This window comes from Sesamum indicum, linkage group LG9, assembly GCF_026168435.1.
Source record: "Sesamum indicum cultivar Baizhima isolate 11 linkage group LG9, ASM2616843v1, whole genome shotgun sequence".
NCBI lineage: Eukaryota > Viridiplantae > Streptophyta > Magnoliopsida > Lamiales > Pedaliaceae > Sesamum > Sesamum indicum.
This window is the reverse complement of record NC_142665.1, coordinates 25,614,261-25,631,999: the sequence shown is the minus strand read 5'-3', so window position 1 is coordinate 25,631,999 and position 17,739 is coordinate 25,614,261. Positions and strand designations below refer to the sequence as shown.

The window sequence follows — 17,739 nt, the reverse complement described above, 5'->3', positions numbered from 1 at the left end:
CTAGAGATTATGCTAGCAAAATCCAAACTAAATAAACAGCGAGGAACAAAACATCTGGAATAGGCTTTTGCGGTTCCTACAAGCAACTTCCAGTGAAATTTATCCAGGTGTACACATACGAGAAAGTAAGACAATATGCAGCATAGCTAACCCAATTTAAGTTTGGCGTCATATGTTTGATTCCAAACAAACAATAGCATATGATGTTAAAAACTTTCAACTTCACAATTTTGTGAGATGTATCATCCAAAAAGCAGAAGTAACATTGAAGCCAAGACTGTTATAACATGTGAAAGCAAGTTGTTTAAATAATTCCACAATGTAAAAACAGCAGACCGGAGGCTCAATGTTCCAAAGTACGGAACGAATTTTTTCAATTCTACTCCTTGTTCCTAGAAATATCAATAGAGAAAGGAACACAAAACAATACAAGTTGAAGGTAATAACAGAAAAGAGTTGAAAATCAGAGATTTCTTTTTACATATCGCAAAAATGGGAAATATAAGGCTGAAACCAGAATTTAGCTATAGCTAGACCATATGAATTGTATTTAATTTTGAAAATCATTTTTACCTCACTGTACAACTCAACAAGCATCGTGGAGGGTCCAAGAGCTTCAAGAAAGCTGCTTTTTGCTTTAAAATGAGGTTGAAAAAGATTTAGCATCTTTGTCCTGTTCAGTGGAATCTGCATCAACTTCTGTTGCTGGGTGGTCAGGTTCACCAGTTTCTGAGGCGGCAATCTCCTGCTGATGGGTGGAGGCGTCTTCTCCGCTAGGCTGAACATTAGAATCTAATATCGTATTGGAAGAAGACGAAAGATTTCCAGAAATAGCACCTTCTTTTCCAGAAATTTTCTGAGAATGCATGGATGCATCCTCTCCAGTAGGCTGAACCTTAGCATCTGATGTCATATTAGGCGAAGATGAAAGATTTCCAGCGGCACCACCTTCCTTCCCAGAACTAGTAGATGTCAGCCACATAAACTGCAACTTGTGGCCTTGCCAGCATTTACCATGCAAGAATGCTTTCTCAGCAAACCGTCGTGCTGTGAAGGAAATACGAGCTGAAATATCAGATGGCACTGAAGCATCATTAGTCTCTTGAAGCTTTGACTCTTCCATTTCCACAGAAGAAAGATCACCATAGGTAGAGAAGTGCTCCTCCAAAGCAGCGACCTAATAAACAGAGACTCAATTGTTTATAATCATATAGTATAAACTGGGTAACGTCATATAATTCACATGATAGCTACTCAACGTATGCTGGTAATATACTAACTCAAGAGAAAATACTCAGTTCCCCGATCTCATATACTAACTCAAGAGTTTTATATATTCAAGAATCCCGAAAAGTCCTACACCACTATACCAATACTTCCAACAGAAAGTTATAACCTCAGTAGTACACAAAGTACGTAATCCATGATATAAGAGGCCAATGGAGGTGCATGCATGTAAAATAGCCATTTGACAAGAACAGCTCACCTGAATTATATGGGCAATGTAAATTTCATCCAAAGAGAAATAAATACATGACGATATATATGAAAGAAAGTAAGAAATTACATTTGCAAGGCCAGCAGGCAATGGTGAAAGAATTCTGAAAGCTGTGGGCCGATTATCCAGTTTGAATCTGTTTGCTGTAAAAGGTGGCCCAGCGGCTGCTAGCGGGCGATGTGAAGGTTTCAAAGGTTCCCGCACAGGCGCACTTGGATTTGAAGTGGAAGCATGTGGGACAACATGCTCAGCAGAAGTGTCGTTGCCAGTGGTTATGGCATCTCTTGGTGATGACTTGGAAGTTTCTGCTTTTGCATGATCAGGTGGTATTTCACCTTTAGATCTTCTAGTGGTCAGATCTGATACAGTCACGTCCTTGGAGCCCACAGCCTGCAAAAGGATGAAAACTTGAGGATGGCAAACCATGGAAGCAAGCGGGCAAAAGAATCTTCGACCAATATTAGAAGTTGAATGGGACTTTGTGTTTCATGTCATTTTACCAACAATAACTCCATAATGCAAATACTTTCATTTATAAAAGAAAAAAGGAGACTTGCATAGGTACAACACTTCATTCCTGAAAACAATCACTTTTCCCGTTATCTGCATCAGCCCATTAATTCAAGTAGCAACTACATCCAAATCAACACCAAGCCACCCCCAAAATAAGCAGGGTCAACTTTGCACTAGCACCTATCTCATAATCCTTTATTTAGAGGCTGCTTGTTTACAAGCACCAAAACAGAGACAGCTGTGCCAGATAAACACCAAAAATGAGAAACCTATGCCACTCCAGGGACTAAAATGTCAGAAACTCAATGTGGAAAGGAGAAAGAAAATTTGCAAAAAAACTGGCATGAGCATTAGAAAATTTTAACAACTCAAAACATTTCTTCTGGCATAGTCTAAATGCAGAAATTCGAGAATTACTTGTTTTTCGAGTTTGTCTAATTGGCGGCGAAACTCATTTCGTTTCTGTTCCAGCATCTCCTGCTTCTTACGAAGTTCTTCCTTTAAAAGCTCTAAGCTCTCCAATTTCTTTTGTTGTGGGGGAAGAGCTTTGGGACCATTAGCCACCATAGGCTTGGGATGTTCATAGACTGGAACTTGAGTACCAGCGCCATGAGCATTACCATCTTTGCCACCTGGCAGATGAGGAGTTTCTTTCCCTTTATCAAGGACAAATGAATGTGGAAGAGCAGGCTTAACTGTCACTCCACGAGGAGTAATTGGGACATTACTGGTGCCACTTATCCCATCATCAGGAATATTATCTCGATTTGCCCACCAAAGCTTGATAAATCGATTGCCCATTACTGCATCAGGTGCCTTTAATGCGGCTTCCGCTTCTTCCCTTTTTGAAAATTGCACAAAAGCCCGTTCACTGTGCATGGGAATATAAATGTCGATGACCTCACCAAATTTCTGAAAATGTGAAAGAAGAGCTTCCCTTTTGTTATCTTTCAAAGGAATGCCATTGACAAATAGAGTGCGAAGTGCCTTTTGAGATGGTTTTCGAATATTTCGAACAGAATCACCATGTGGCTTCAGAGATGATTCCTTAAGTAATGGACCATTTCCATCTGCACTAGTCCACTTTCCTTGATCTGGAACACTGGGAAGACTTGTCTTTCGAGCCTCCTCACCATTGATGTTCCTTTCAAGATAACTAGAGGGTGGTGCAACAGAATCACTTTTTTCCTTTACTCCGGAACCACGTTTTGAACTACCTATGCGACCCCAAACAGATGAACTCTGAGATCCAGCAGTTGAGGCATTTCTAAGTGGACGTTCATCATTAAATCCTTCATATGATTCAATGTTCTGCCGATCAGATGGGTCCATATCCAGGAAAGCCTCTGTTTCATCAGCATTCGATTGATTAAGTGCTAGGAGTGCTGCTGATGTTTCAGGGTTATCGTTTGTCCATAAAGGTTGATCTGGATCATACACATCAGATGCCCCCACCACAGAACCTCCCATGACACCACCATTCAGGGAAAACCCATCCTCAGTCATTCCAGACTTGCTATTTTTTGAAGGAAAAGCTTTGCTATTTACTACAGGTAAAGCTCCTTGTGCAGAAGATGTCCCCATAAGCTGTGAACCAGGAAGTGAAACAGGGAGATTGAACTGTGAAAGGCTCTGCAAATTTTAGACACAATAGTTAATCAAGTGATTGTGATAAGTACAACCAATCAAAATCTGAATGGAAAACTAATGGATAAATCTCGGGCGAAATGACCATATATATTAAAAAGATATTCTCATCCAAAAGAGATTGCAGGGCAGAAGTGCTAATCTATTGAATTGTCAGAAAGACAAAAATCTAATAACAGCAGGTGACTTGTTTCTTTCTTGGCTACAGTGATGACACTATCCATGAACATAGGCAGACAGTGATACTAGCATGGAAACTTTTCAGATTTGTGTAACTAGAAGTTCCTTACGAATTCGAACCAAGGGATATTCCTATTTCTATTCTTCCAAATAATAAAGAACAAATCAAAACAACATATTTTTCTTGATTAAGGTATTTAATTATAGTCATGAGTTCAGGTAGATATAAGGAATCCGAACAACAGGAATCCTTAAAAGATGGGGAAGAACTACCGCCACGCTATATTTGTAACAACCTTCCGATGCATGGACGTCAATACCACTCTAAAAGTCCCCAAACTAAAGAAGTTGATCGAATCTGTAGAAATATGAAACTTAAGACAGCTTGCAAGTTTTAAAAACATATAAAAACTTAATTTCTTACTACAAAATCGTTCTCTTAAATGCATTTTTCATGCACAGCCAGCTAATTGTTCCAGAACATAGATATGTGAAACATCTGAATCAAGTACTCTGAAACAATCAAGTACTTGTTTCAAAGTTTGAACAACCAGCAAAGGAATTCCAAACACACAAGTGAATTATACTACAATAAAAAGGACTTATCAGTTGCACAGTTCACACACCTGAACATCTTCGATTACAATACGATTAACACCATGTTCCATTGGGCACATGTCTCCTCTAAGGCAAAAACCACGTTCCTCAAAGTCTCTACACCTTTGCCGTGGAATCCCAATGCTCATTGGTGGACTAATAGCTGGTCTTAACGCCCCTTGCAAACCTAGGGGGTGAAGTGAGTCAAGTCCACCATTAGGAACTCCTGGAACCAATCCAAATGCATTCCAGGATGTGCTCGGTGCAGTAGACATATTTGGCAAGCCTCTCCCAAACAGGGCGGAAGGAACAGGTCCAGGTTGAGCAATTTGAGATGCAACATCAACCAAGCCAAGCCTGGAATCTCGAATGCCCCAGGAAATAGGATCCCTTCCTCTACCTCTAACAGGGCCAACTTCACCTGACAGTGTTTGGTTTACCCTGATTCTTTGGTTTAATTCCAGGGGAGCTCTAGAATATGAGGCCTGGTATGAACGTCTCTTCTCAAACCTTGAGAAGTCTCTCTCCGTAGCAATATTATAATTTTTCCAGGTTTCACCTGATTGAGGGTCACCTTCCCTGTAAGAGTACCCATTTTCAAAAGGCCTGTTCCTTTTTCTATATGGTCTTGCCAAACCTTGATCAATAGAATTCTCCTCCAGAGATTGAGAACGTGCTTCGCGTCGACGATGCTTATGGTTACGATCATCATCCTCATCTTCACCTTCACTGATTTCTTTCTCATCAGGATCACTGCCGCAATCAGACGATGAAAATCCAGGCTTTTCCGAAGAAACCTTTAGCTCCATGGGGATGTTTGTAAAGGAACAAAATATATCAGGTTAGTTATGCCCTGTAGTTCTATTCTTCTAGCTGATGCGTTGGTGGAGTTAACCAAAGTCCCATAAATCGATCTGTGGTAGCTCCAGGACCTGAAAAGGGAGAAGCCCATATCAAGGAAGGAAAAACAAGGTTTATACGGCTAAATCAACTGGTGCAAAATAACAAAGCACAATTTCCAACTGTCAATAATTTCGAAAACTAAAACAAAAATTATAACATCACAGCAACTAGATCAGACCATTTAAAAGAGCTAAACCAGTTATGTACCAAAAAACATGGGGTTCTCAATTCAATTTCATAATATTAAATATAAGTGCATATTGCCATAATAATGCATAATAATTCTTTCCCTCTTTCCTATGTCACATCAAGAGGATGAGAGTGTAGTAGGGAGCATTAAAATGCCAAACAGATTTCATTCCTCCTGTAAAAATTTTAACTAGGTAAAGCGGGTCCTCCAGAAAGGAGACTGAGCTGTTGAATATGATATATGAAATCAAAAAATGGAGAATGATAAATTAATAGGGACTCACCCATAAAGGGATTATTAAGCGGCAGGACTCGAATCAGCAGACAATTTGAGTTGTCTACTAGATGAAGTATTCATATAGATTGGATTCAGTGAAGGAGATATTTGAAGCATATTTCATTCAAAGATCTGTCTGCTACTACATTTTTGCTCCCAAGAAACATGTCCAGATCTGAAGCTTAAATATGGTCCTAAACTTCTAATTCCTATTGTTTAGGCAGTCAGATTGCTGGGTTAACTATTTTAGGGGTAAACACAAGAACTCACAGCAGCTGCTAACTTCCCCAACCCTCAGGACCTTCATATTCAAATAAGGATGTCCAATCACATGGGAGCTATAGGCAATCAGCTAGCGCCTGCGAACAATCTTTTCAAAATGCATTTCCTAACCTGACATATACACTGCTAAGATAACTTAAACTTACTTAAATTTCGAAAAGATGGTTTAAACTATCTATGAGAAGGCACCTACAAAGTTCATCATTCTCACTTTAGATATAAACATAAACACCCATCTTCATGTTTAATTAGCTAGGATATGTACCAGTAAACTACTATAATCATTCAGGCCAAGCGGAGTATGGATTTTTCAAGAAAATAGTTACATGTGGCAGAACTGCAGTAGAAGTTAAAAGCAATTTGGGATCAGCAATCAGTTTCAGAATCTAGATATTTCCTCCAATCTCACACATGGAAGTCATATATTCTTATAGAAATGTAGGAAACTCCAAATCAGCTGACATGCAGTGCACATGACCTAGCAACCAACTGCCTTTCCTCACTGTCATTGGGTACTTAAATCCAAAACTCCCAGTTGAATTCTTTAAATAGGGAAGGGTAGTGCTTTTTACAGGCAAGTATTTTGTAAGGAAACCTATTTGTATGAGTTCGCTGCAATCCATATATAATTACAGATACAATGAAGAGGCATCCAGAATCAATATCCCACACAAAAACACACTCATCCAGAGCTTCCGTCAATCCTATCTTCAATAAAAAGTACAAAAATATTTCTAATTACCGGTACTCACTGAAACAACGCACATTCTCAGACCTACATATCAAAATCAAGAAAAAATTAAAAAAAAAATACAGTGAGAAAGAGGTTTTTTGCTTGGGAAAAAAATTGAACAGGAATCAATCACACAATAAAAAGGCAAAATAGACAGCATATTAAAAGCTCATATGCAACGCAGTCGCTCGTACATAAAGCTTAATAGGAAAATAACAATGGAGAGGTAGCTCAGCAAACCTGATAAACGGGATTTTGCCTAGGGTTTTTATTCCTCGTTCCTTCTATTCGTAAATACGTATCGGCTTTACATATATTTCATTGGATGGAGATTCAATCGACACCAGACCCAGGAATTCTACTGCCCTATTCTTCTAATATTTTTCATAATCCCGCGGTTGTGTATGCGTTGAGCTGTGTGTCTTATGTATGTATATTTCTCAGTTTTCTCTCTCTAGGATGGAGGAGAGGAAAAAGCTGAAAGGGGGTTTAGGGATTGGATAGGACAAAAAAAAATTAAGAAGAACCCATAATTTGAAGAAATGTGCGAAGCGTGCTCGCTCTTCGTTTTACTGCACTGTTTGGGTGGAAAAATATGTGTGTTTGAGACCTGGAATTATATAGCATTTACAGTTTGGTGTTTGATCTTTTGTGTTATTGTAGATTAGCCCCCTTTATTTTGGTTTTTGTCAGGTTGAGGACAGGGCTTCTACAGCCTACCTCCCACTCCCGGTCCCAGTTGAGGAGGTGAAACAAACATCCAATTTACCTTTTTGTCCTTGAAAATTATTTATGCATTTTTATCGTAACAAACATGAACAAATATATATATCAAGTTAATTGCCAATAACCGGAGATTGTGTTTTGAGGAACGAGTGCTCAAAATCGTGTTTCCAAGTATAAATAAGTTACAGTAATAGGGCCTATATACATATTTATGAATGCGAGTTAAAGGTTGAAAAATTTATGGCAGGTTAATAGCTTGCTTTGAATGAGGCAACTAGCAAAACAATATTCAATATTCAGTCTTGCAATCTATGCATTTGTTTGCTATGGATTAATTAATTGATGTACAATATTCAAATTTTATATTCTTTGAGAAAAATAAAATGAAAGAGATGAAAATATATGAGCCTCAAATGCGAAAGCCGTCAATGACTTCTGTTGTTGTAGTACAAAATGTGTCTGCCCGCCTATACATAATTTTACATTTATATGTTTGGAAAGACAGCTGTATCTTGTATCTAGAAAGAAATCAAGAAACATATAGGTGGTGCCTGATTCCCTACATCATAGAGAAAATGGCAACAACTTGTTTAAATTGATGTGCTCCGGAACATTCTAGACCAGGAGTTGTAAGGCCTCGTCATCATACTCCAAAAGAAATATGTTGAGACAATGGTTAGAAGTTAGGAATATATATATATATCTGGAAATACCACTCCAGAAAAAGGAAAACGGAGAATCACAGCAACAAGTCACAATGACAGACAAGAATAAAGGTTTTATGAACACCTCTATTAACAAAAAAAATGCAAACAGTGTAGAAGCAAATTACAGGAGAAGTTATCTTTTTCAGCAGAGTTAACTCAGAAATGGGTAATTCAAATTCTACAAAAGTAACCCTATTACCGGCCAAACCAACCTCGTGGAGCTTGTCCATCCCCATCATTCATCAACTTGTCCAAGACTACATTCAAATCAACCGCTTGCCCATTTTCTGTTAACTTGCGAACTGTTGCCCTCACTTGGTCTCTTGGAAATCCCATATTTGTCACTCGGTCAACCACATCATCGATAGGAACCCTGTTCCCAGAACCACCACCAGATCCAGACCCACCACCTACTGCAGAGGCTGTTGGCAATGCCTGAGGTAATATTCTGGCAGTAGGTAGCTGTGGATGACCACTGCCACCACCATGGCCCATACCAGAAGAAGAAAGATGCTGGGGTTTTATAGGGGAACCACCACCGTACTTTGATGGAGAGCTGCTGTATGGATATGGTTCCCCATGAGTGGATGATGGACCAAAAGAACCAGAATATCCTGGACCAGGCCTGCTGGATGGAGGCTCATACACATTGGGAGTAGCACCATAGTATTGTTGAGAGGTAGGGGGAGGAACTCCAGTGGATGGATGAGAGGAAGGTGGGCGAATACCTGCTGAATAAGTTTGGGCTGGCATATATGGTGTTTCTTCAGGATGATGACCTAATGGTGGCTGAGGTAGAGAGGGGTTAACAGCTGAGAATGGAGGGTGTGGTTGAGAAGGCGGCGGAGGCTGAGAGTAATGTGGCTGAGGAGGTGACTGATATTGGTGCTGGGGTGGGGGAGGGGCAGGTTGCAGCTGCTGCTGTGGTGGGCATATTTGGTACTGCTGACTTGGGTTTTCTGGAGGTTGACTGGATGGGGGAAAGTAAGACTCACGCTGAGAGACAGGAGGAACTTGGTTTTGGGGGAACTGGTTAGGAAGCTGAACCTGAGGTTGTAAGTTCTGCTGTGGAGGCGGTGGAGGAGCATTAGATGGAGGTGGAGTTGGAGGTGGCTGTGTCACAGAAGCAGTAGAGAACTGCTGGGGAGCAGGTACTCCTGTCTGCGAAGAATCAGTGTGTGCAGTGTTCTTGCTGTCAACCTGTTCCACCTTCGGAACCTGCAGCTTAGCAATGTGCAATTGAGCTTCTACTATTTCTTGTTTATCCCTTATCACCTGTACGCCTGTTTGCACCTGCAGACAATATTATGATAACCAAGAAGGTGCAAGAAGGTTAAGGATGCAGCTTAAACATGCTACAAATGACAAGCTTAACTGAAGCTTAAATATTACAGCACTGAATCAGGGACCGTCAAACCTACAGCAATTTGGATTCAAAATACACCTTCAATCTAGACAGTACTCGAACATTCAATTGTAGTCTTAAATTTAATTATGTTATAGAAAAGGTAGAATGACAGTAAAGCAGGCTAGAGCATAGGCAGTAAAAGTGTCCCATTAATTTAATGCTTGCAACTTTTAGGATGTCTAGATATTAGAACAGGAATAAGTATACAGAGCTGTCATAAGGCACCATGTAAGCAACTAAAATGCCTGCATAACCAACTAACTTAAGATGCAATTCAGGTACTGCTGATTTCTTCCCTGCTTCTCTAAATGAATGTGAATAATGAAATTGATCTATGTAAAGTAAATAGGATACAGACAACCTGCATAATATTTTAATTTTCATAGTTTATGTTAAACTTCCAACTATGATCCATATAGCTGTAATTTGATTAGGCATATAAAATGTAGCTGTTGCAGTTTTTCATCACTCCTGAAAAGTTTAGAATCAAAAAGATTGAAGGGGATGCACAATATCGTCATAAGAACTACTACTTTTCTCTAATTAACAATTCAAAGGTTAATGCTTCAATCTAATATAACAAGCTCTAAGATATGGGCTGAAACACTGAATTGGCCAAATTAAGTTATCAGGCAAGCTGCAAAAAAAGAGTTATCAAGAGACGATTATAAAGGAAAGTAAAAGGAACACTGTCCCCCAACAATAACATGCAGGCTGCTAATCCATGTCAACTACGTATCACATATATCTATGCTCCTTAAAAGCATATACAAATAGGTAGAGACGTCGAAGATACCTCTCTCAAAATATTCTCCAAGAGTCTCATTTTTCCATCAGTGCTGCCGCAGTTGCTCCCAACAGACACCTTTAGATCATCAATGGAATTTTCCAGGCTGCGAGTTCTTGTCTCCAATTGTGATAATCGTGCACTCATCTTATCGACTTCATGCATAAGATTCTCCATATACTTTTTCATTGTCTTATCAATCTCGGAAACCAAAGACACATCCAAAGGCACATTGCTAGGTTTATGATTCTTCCCCAAAATAAATTTGGCAGGTTCATCAGCATCAAGAGAACTGTAATTCTGAAAACAAAACAAAAAAATGAACAATCAACAATGCACCAAGGAAATCCCCTCAAGGGTGCCTCGTAATACATAGAACAGTAAAATCAAAATCTCCTCATAATTAACCATGTCATTCCCATCCCAGCAGCTCCAGTCCCGTAAAGAGCAAAATACTTATACACTCCCCCTAAGAGATAAAGTACCATTCACTGAAAAAAGTAATTAAGCATAGTAGTAAGCCAACAATCAAAGAGTGAAAGCAATCCGAAAACAGCTCCCAGCAAACAAAGGAGAAAAGCATTTCAACCGTTACAAATTCCCAAACCAATTCCGTACCAAAATTAACAGCTTTCTTCCCTATAAAATCACTACTATCATTCATCCCACCCAAAATCACAGAACAAACCATTCTCGGCCAAACACGGAATCAAAACAACAGATAATCGTACCTACATTCAAACACAGACGCATACACTAAAACAAGGTCAGAGATCAGAAAAATGAGGTTTTAGCAAAATACCCTGATTGAAGAGGCATTTGGTTTGGAATCAAAAGAATTCCACGTCCTGTGGGGAGCATCATCGTCACCGGAATCAAAATTCGAAGACCGGGCGACAGTCGGCGAAGACGGTCCGACTGCGGTTCGAATCGGCATGAAATCATAGCTGGGAACGATGTCGTCTTTCTTCTCCGGCGGACGGTTCATGAAATCGATGAAGTCATTGTTACTGCTGCTACTGTTGTTGTTAGTAGCAGCAGGGCCCTGGGAATTGGATAGATCCATGATCTGCTTGTCCATGTACTGCGACGTCGAATTGTTATTCATCTGAGTACTCAAGCGATCACACGCAAATCAAGCCGTCCTATGTATATGCGCCTGTATATGTATATATATATAATGAAAAATCGGGGAGAGGGAATGCTTGTTTTTGGATATTTGGTGGGGATTTTTTTCAGAGAAAATGGAACGAAGAAGAAGACAACTGAAATGTGGAAGTCGTCGTCTCTGTTACTTCTTGGTGCGGGTCGAGATTTCCATTCTGTTCCGATACTTATTTTTGGACTAAAGTCGCTAGCAGGAGACCTAAAAGGAATGGGAGCAGAGAAATCGGTTTAGTCGCTTTTGAGTAGGATGAATTCAGCTAAAACTGAAGGAAATTGGAGGGATGAAACTGAAGAGAGAGTTGCGGATATCATCACTCTTGTCAGTTGATTGGGCCCTTAAATCTGTTGGGCCTGGAAGCTTGGGTTAGCCCAATTTGTCAATAAACCCTAATAAGTGAGAATAATTGATTCAAGGCCTTAAACTGTTTTTTTAATTTTCTTAAGTAGTAAACTATTAATTGCAGAATATTGTCATCTACAAATATTTATGCTTTCTTGATAAATAAAATATTATCTTTTCGCCAAATTTAACCATATAAATCTACAAGCATCCATAAATTAGAACATTTTCGAATTGACCCAATTTAACTACAAATTTCAGTATAGTAATATTTTCGTAACTTGATTATAGAAAACAATAAGATCTAATATTTTACTGTGATAAAATTCTTATATAATTTGTTCGAATCTCACGTCTCATGTTTTTTACTTATCGCATGGAAAAAGGGAAAACAAAAAAAAAATGTATACAAGTAGAGCGTAAGAAGGATAGATGCAAAAACTTCAACTTATTCATATTTCATTGATTGGAAATACATTTTCTTGCTTCAAAGAAATACATGATAATCAGTAAAAAAAAAAAACCAAATGCCCCTTAACAATATCTTAACTTGGGCATCCTTTTTAATTTCGTGATGATGATCAGAACAAGTATTCGATGACAGACAGCCCAGAAGAGTTCGGCCATGGCACTTGAGTTACCACCATGTAATCCTCGTACGCAAATCTCACGCTCTCACCGTTCACTTTGCACACCACTGGTCTCTGAGAAGCAAACGCCCTCATTTCTCCACTTCCCTTCACTCCAATTTGAACTGAATTCGCCCGATCATTGTACACCAACGACTGAATGGCACCACCGGTGTTCAGCATGTTAACCAGACCAATCGGAGCAAACTGGACGGAACTCTTGGGCAGAACCTTGACAGGGGAGACTGTGATGAGCTCGAATTCGAATGGCTCCAGCGACAAGTCGATGGTGCCAGATGGTTTGGAGAGGACCAGCTTCTTCTCGTGGAACAAGTACATGGCGAATGTTTGAACTCCGTCGACGGAGATTGGATTGTTGCCCTGCTTCCATTCTATGTCGCTGGGGCCTGTCACGGAGGAGACAACGTGGGAGTACTCGGAAGCGCACTTGTTGCGGCGCTCTTCGCGGCTCCACCCGCCGCCTTGGCAGTTGAACGCCCCCACCACTGCGGTGAACTGGTGCAACCAAATTGATATATGATGAGAAACGCCGTTGATATTCGATCAAAGTAAATTAGGGTTGGAACTTTCCATTGGAATTTAGTCTTACCTTGTTGAGGTTCCAAATCTTCAACATGGTCTTGCCGTTGTGAAGTGGGTCGTCGAAGAGGCAGTCGCGAGTGGGCAAAGCATAGTAGTCGCAGCGAAGGATGGAACCATCGGGGAGGACGAGGCTCTTGAGCAGCTCGAAGTTGTGCTTGCCGACTGAGTCACTGACGTAAATAGGTCCGCCGGAGATGGCTCGTGAGGCGGCGTGGAACTCAGCACAAGGGTGGGTGGACTGGAACATGTCCCAGTCGGGGTGGATGAAGTTGCCCATCCACAAGCTGTTGTAGGCACAGTGCACCATGTGGCATCCCTGCAGCCAGAATGTGCCGTTGGGATCGCCGGATGGATCAGTGCACCAGAAGTCATCTCCTGTTCAATCCAAACACATACTTGTACTAATTAGCAAGAAAGACAATAATAGGGTATAAAGAATTGATCATCAGATATGAATTTCTGCAGCAACGTACCGACACGGCCGAGAGAAATGGCCTCAGTACCAAGGAACATGAAGTCATTACAGTGCTCCATGCTTGCGATCACACCATTCCCTTTGAAATGGTTCCTCACTGAGGATGTCAATGCATCGTAATAAGCTTTTGCTAACTCCACTCTTCCACCATAGTCCTCGCACAGCATTTCCAACAACTGTACATCAAAACATCCGGGAGAAAAGAAGATCAAAAGGGCGTTGAAGCAAAAGAAAATTGAAAAGGATATGATGACTTTGAAGTAAGAGAAGTTACATGGATGACGTCCACTTTGACTCCATCAATTCCGACTCTCTCCAGATGAGAGTGTAGTCCTTCGTACATACGGTCAGCAATTTCGGGCGGGACCAGCCCAACACCGTTGTTCACAATCTTGTCAACAGCCAAATCTTCCATTGTGGTCTGGAGCCCAGGTGTCAACTTGGGCTGGATCACCTTTGCCTCGGGCAGGCCAGGAACATTGGGCCTAAGCCCACCCCAGTACCCACACAGTGCATGCCAGACGTACACGTAGTCCACAGTGTTAAAATTCTCCTTGAGGTCCCGAATGAAGGCCCCCATCCCCGTCTTCGGGCCAGGCCGGGATTTGTACGGGCTCTCGTACTCTCTGAACTTATAGTTCTCCTGGAACTGGATGAGCCTGCACGGCATTTGCTCACCGGCAGAGGTCCGGTTCATCCCCTCGGAGGTGATCGGGTCCTCGTCGTGGCAGATGGACTGCCAACCGTCGTCGATCAACACCAGCCCCGGCGGGCATCCGCCGTCGACTAGTCCTTTCACCCCCTCCCAAACGCCCTGGGGGTGGACGGTCAGGTAGAACGCGTCCCACGTGCACCACCCGAATTTGTCGACGATTCCGGGCGCAGTTTTCTCCTCCAACAGCTTGAAAGTTCCGAGTTGGTGGCGCGCCACCTTGATGGCGTCTTTGACGAGGGTGAATGGGTCGTCCCCAGCGTGCATGTAGAGCGAGGCCCGGAACGAGGATCCATTGACCTTTGTTGACCCGCTTTCGACGCAAATGTCTATGTAGTCATCGGTCCCTGGCTGGAGGGAGGCCCGAAACGGGCCCTCGATGAGCGGAAGCAGCACAACGTAGGGTCTTTTGCTGTCATCGGATTTGTCAAGGACGACGATTTGAGTTTCACGCTCGAGGTCGGAACCCTTATTCCCGATCCAGTGGGTGGTCCACCAGACTTTGAACCTGAAAATGGACATGAATTTAATGTTCTTAAGCTTCCCAATTGGGACAACATGGTGGTTGCCGGGCTCTTTGGTGTCGAACCCCACAAAGCAGCCGGGGGAGGCAGCGGATGGAGGCGGAACAGCCTTATCCCCGGCGAAGTAGGGGGAGGGCATGGCGGTGATATTAGGAGGAACTTCAGTGAGAAAGACATGATCATTGACAGTGAAATTAGAGTCATCGAGAGTTATCAAAGAGTCGGTGACTCCATCAACAAGAACAGTGGCGTTTGAACCACCTTTGCTCAAACTTGGAGCCATTATATTAAAGAATAATTGGTATAAAGAAAGAAAGGATGCAGAAAAAATGAGAGAAAAGGTGGAGTTGAGGGATTGGTGAAGAAAAAAGGAGAGGGGAAGGAGGTTTATATAGATGTTGAGGAGGCAAAAAAAGCTTGAGAGAATCTGGAATAATGGAATATGAATGAATGTGGTGTGAAACACAAGTGATGAAAATGAAGAAATTATGGATTAATGAGTTGTGATGATGATGATGATGGAGGGGGAATATATAGGCGATGGATCGCTGATGAGAATGGGGAAGAGGTGGTTCAAAGGTTAAGGTGAGGTTAGAATACAAGTGAGAGTGGGTGGGACCCTCAGTTGGGGACTATGTTAATTAATAATATTATCCAAAATGTCATTTTCCTCCATAATATTTATTTCTTAATTAATTAATGGGGTGAAGAGGGAAGATTATGTGTTGACAAGCTTGGATTGGAGTTTGAATTAGCTGCCGACGTCATGAGCTATAACTGCGCGCATCTGTCTTCTTCTTTCTTTTTCCTTTGTTTTTTTATTGCATATAGTTATACTAATAAACTCCAGAAAATGTAATGTCTATATTTATTCAGCTACCAATTGTAAAAGCTGATAGTAATTAAGAATATTGGAGGTTTTTTATGAGATTATAATTATGAGAAAAGTTACAAGACTTTATGGTATTGGTCCATAAATATAAGATGCGATATTTTCTTTTTTTGGGTAAATATAAATTTCATTAATAAAATAAGATTGTACAGTACAACAATGCTCAACTGGTGGTTGATCCCTTGACAAGTCAAGGGATACGCCATAATTTATATAACGCATATTAACTAACAGAACGAGATAAATTAACACTGATAATCCTCTGTCTAATATCTTCCATAATAATGGTGGTTATGATGCTCGGTGGTCGCTCGGTATGCTCAAAGCGTCTCAAATTTTGTTCCCTCCAAATGTGGTAAATGCAAGCAGCAAGGAGTGCAAGATAAGCCAAGTTAATAATATATTTTTCTCTCCATTTCCTTGCAGCCCACTCAACGTCCCGTGGCCACTCTCTATTAGGCCATTCAAATCGAACAATCCGTCGAATCACTATCAGGCATCTTGTAGCATAACGGCATCGAAAAAATAGGTGAGTATTCCATTGCGCCCTCATCACATAATATACAAACGTCTAGGCATGATAGCCATAGTTTATCAACTGTGGATAGTTCCCCCAAAATCGTAAGCCATATGATGAAATTATGCCTGGAGATCTTCAAAAAACTCAAGAGTAGTTAAAATCAACCTATCTTGATAAGATGCGATATTTACAATTCAAATTCATGTAAAGAATCATATAATCATCCACTCAACCAATTTTATTTATATATATAAAATAATAGAACAAAGGTATTTTAATTTCTTTACAGAAAGGCAACTTTTTGCATCTATTCTGCCCCTCCATCCCCATGCATCTTATTATATATATATATCCTTCATTCTTCAGATTCTTTTTTCTTTCTTTTTCCATAATATTAATTCATTTTATCAGTCATTGATCTAGAGAGATTAAACCAAAAAAAAAAACTCATTTCTTAATTAAATAAAGTTCCGATAATTAACGTCAATTTCATGACAAGTGATCATACAAAAGATTATATATATTATAATTAGTTTAGACAGTAGAATTAATTACATGATCATAATCTGAGCAATAAAATAATTCAAAATTAATAATTAAAAACCACGTAGCAGATACTAAATAAATAATTAATTATAGGAAAAAAAATAAGAATTATACAAATAATTTCTTTTGAAATTGAAATTGAGAGAATGGCATCTCAAGACCTAACGACTAGAATAAATATGAAAGAATTATACGGTGTCGTACGCCCTTTTTGTATCTAATTCAGACGTTGTGAATCAAGTTGGAGTCAGTACTTAATTAAATGGAATATTTTCTCCATTATATATATATATATATCATAATTCATTTTAATTACTTTGGTAACTACTTAATTCATGAAATTAAATAAATAAACTATATTAATAAAAAGGTAGCTAAAATTGAATTGATGGATCCTTTTCTAACCAACTTCTCCTACAATACCATGCAATTGGTTACATTCTTCTTTTTATCGCATGATACCTTTTTCATACGTTGCTACATTATTCTCTACTGCTCATTACTCTTATTTCATTTCCTTTTATCTTTTTGTAAATGAAATTGTGACTTGTCATCCATCCTCAGCTACCCCTTTTTTTTATTAAATTAAATATTAGAAAAAAGTGGGATTTTATGAAATTTTAATCAATATATAGCTACCTACTTTAATTTTTATAAAATGATTGTTGTGGTAAAAATTACTTTTGGCACTTCAAATTTATGCAAATATTATTATGATTAATGTATTGTCCACAACTTTGCTGATCAAATTTTGGGCATGCCTTCACCAGTAAGGAAGACATGCATGAGGGTAGTTATGACATTATGTGTACATATATTCCCCCCAAATACGTACAACCTTTTAAAAGTTCAAAAGAATCATGGAAAATAGTCCTTAAAAAAAT

General features: G+C 39.9%; 3 protein-coding genes across 3 annotated transcripts; all 3 read right to left on the bottom strand.

Moving 5' to 3' along the window:
• Positions 1-260: 260 nt before the first annotated feature.
• LOC105177102 (zinc finger (CCCH-type) family protein / RNA recognition motif (RRM)-containing protein) lies at positions 261-7,407 on the bottom strand. The gene is made up of 5 exons (XM_011100132.3): positions 7,060-7,407; positions 4,465-5,367; positions 2,429-3,643; positions 1,568-1,888; positions 261-1,177 (listed from the first exon to the last, which is right to left on the bottom strand). The coding sequence occupies exons 2-5, from the start codon at positions 5,242-5,244 to the stop codon at positions 638-640; spliced, it is 2,856 nt and encodes a 951-aa protein (XP_011098434.1). The 5' UTR covers positions 5,245-5,367; positions 7,060-7,407; the 3' UTR covers positions 261-637.
• Positions 7,408-8,316: 909 nt separating this feature from the next.
• On the bottom strand, positions 8,317-11,794 carry LOC105177103 (uncharacterized). The gene is made up of 3 exons (XM_011100133.3): positions 11,250-11,794; positions 10,457-10,747; positions 8,317-9,545 (listed from the first exon to the last, which is right to left on the bottom strand). Exons 1-3 carry the CDS (start codon positions 11,553-11,555, stop codon positions 8,448-8,450), a joined length of 1,695 nt encoding a protein of 564 aa, XP_011098435.1. The 5' UTR covers positions 11,556-11,794; the 3' UTR covers positions 8,317-8,447.
• A 591-nt stretch (positions 11,795-12,385) lies between these two features.
• SIP1 (Raffinose synthase family protein) lies at positions 12,386-15,359 on the bottom strand. Its single transcript, XM_011100134.3, has 4 exons — positions 13,936-15,359; positions 13,660-13,837; positions 13,194-13,561; positions 12,386-13,099 (listed from the first exon to the last, which is right to left on the bottom strand). The coding sequence occupies exons 1-4, from the start codon at positions 15,178-15,180 to the stop codon at positions 12,536-12,538; spliced, it is 2,355 nt and encodes a 784-aa protein (XP_011098436.2). The 5' UTR covers positions 15,181-15,359; the 3' UTR covers positions 12,386-12,535.
• Positions 15,360-17,739: the final 2,380 nt, after the last annotated feature.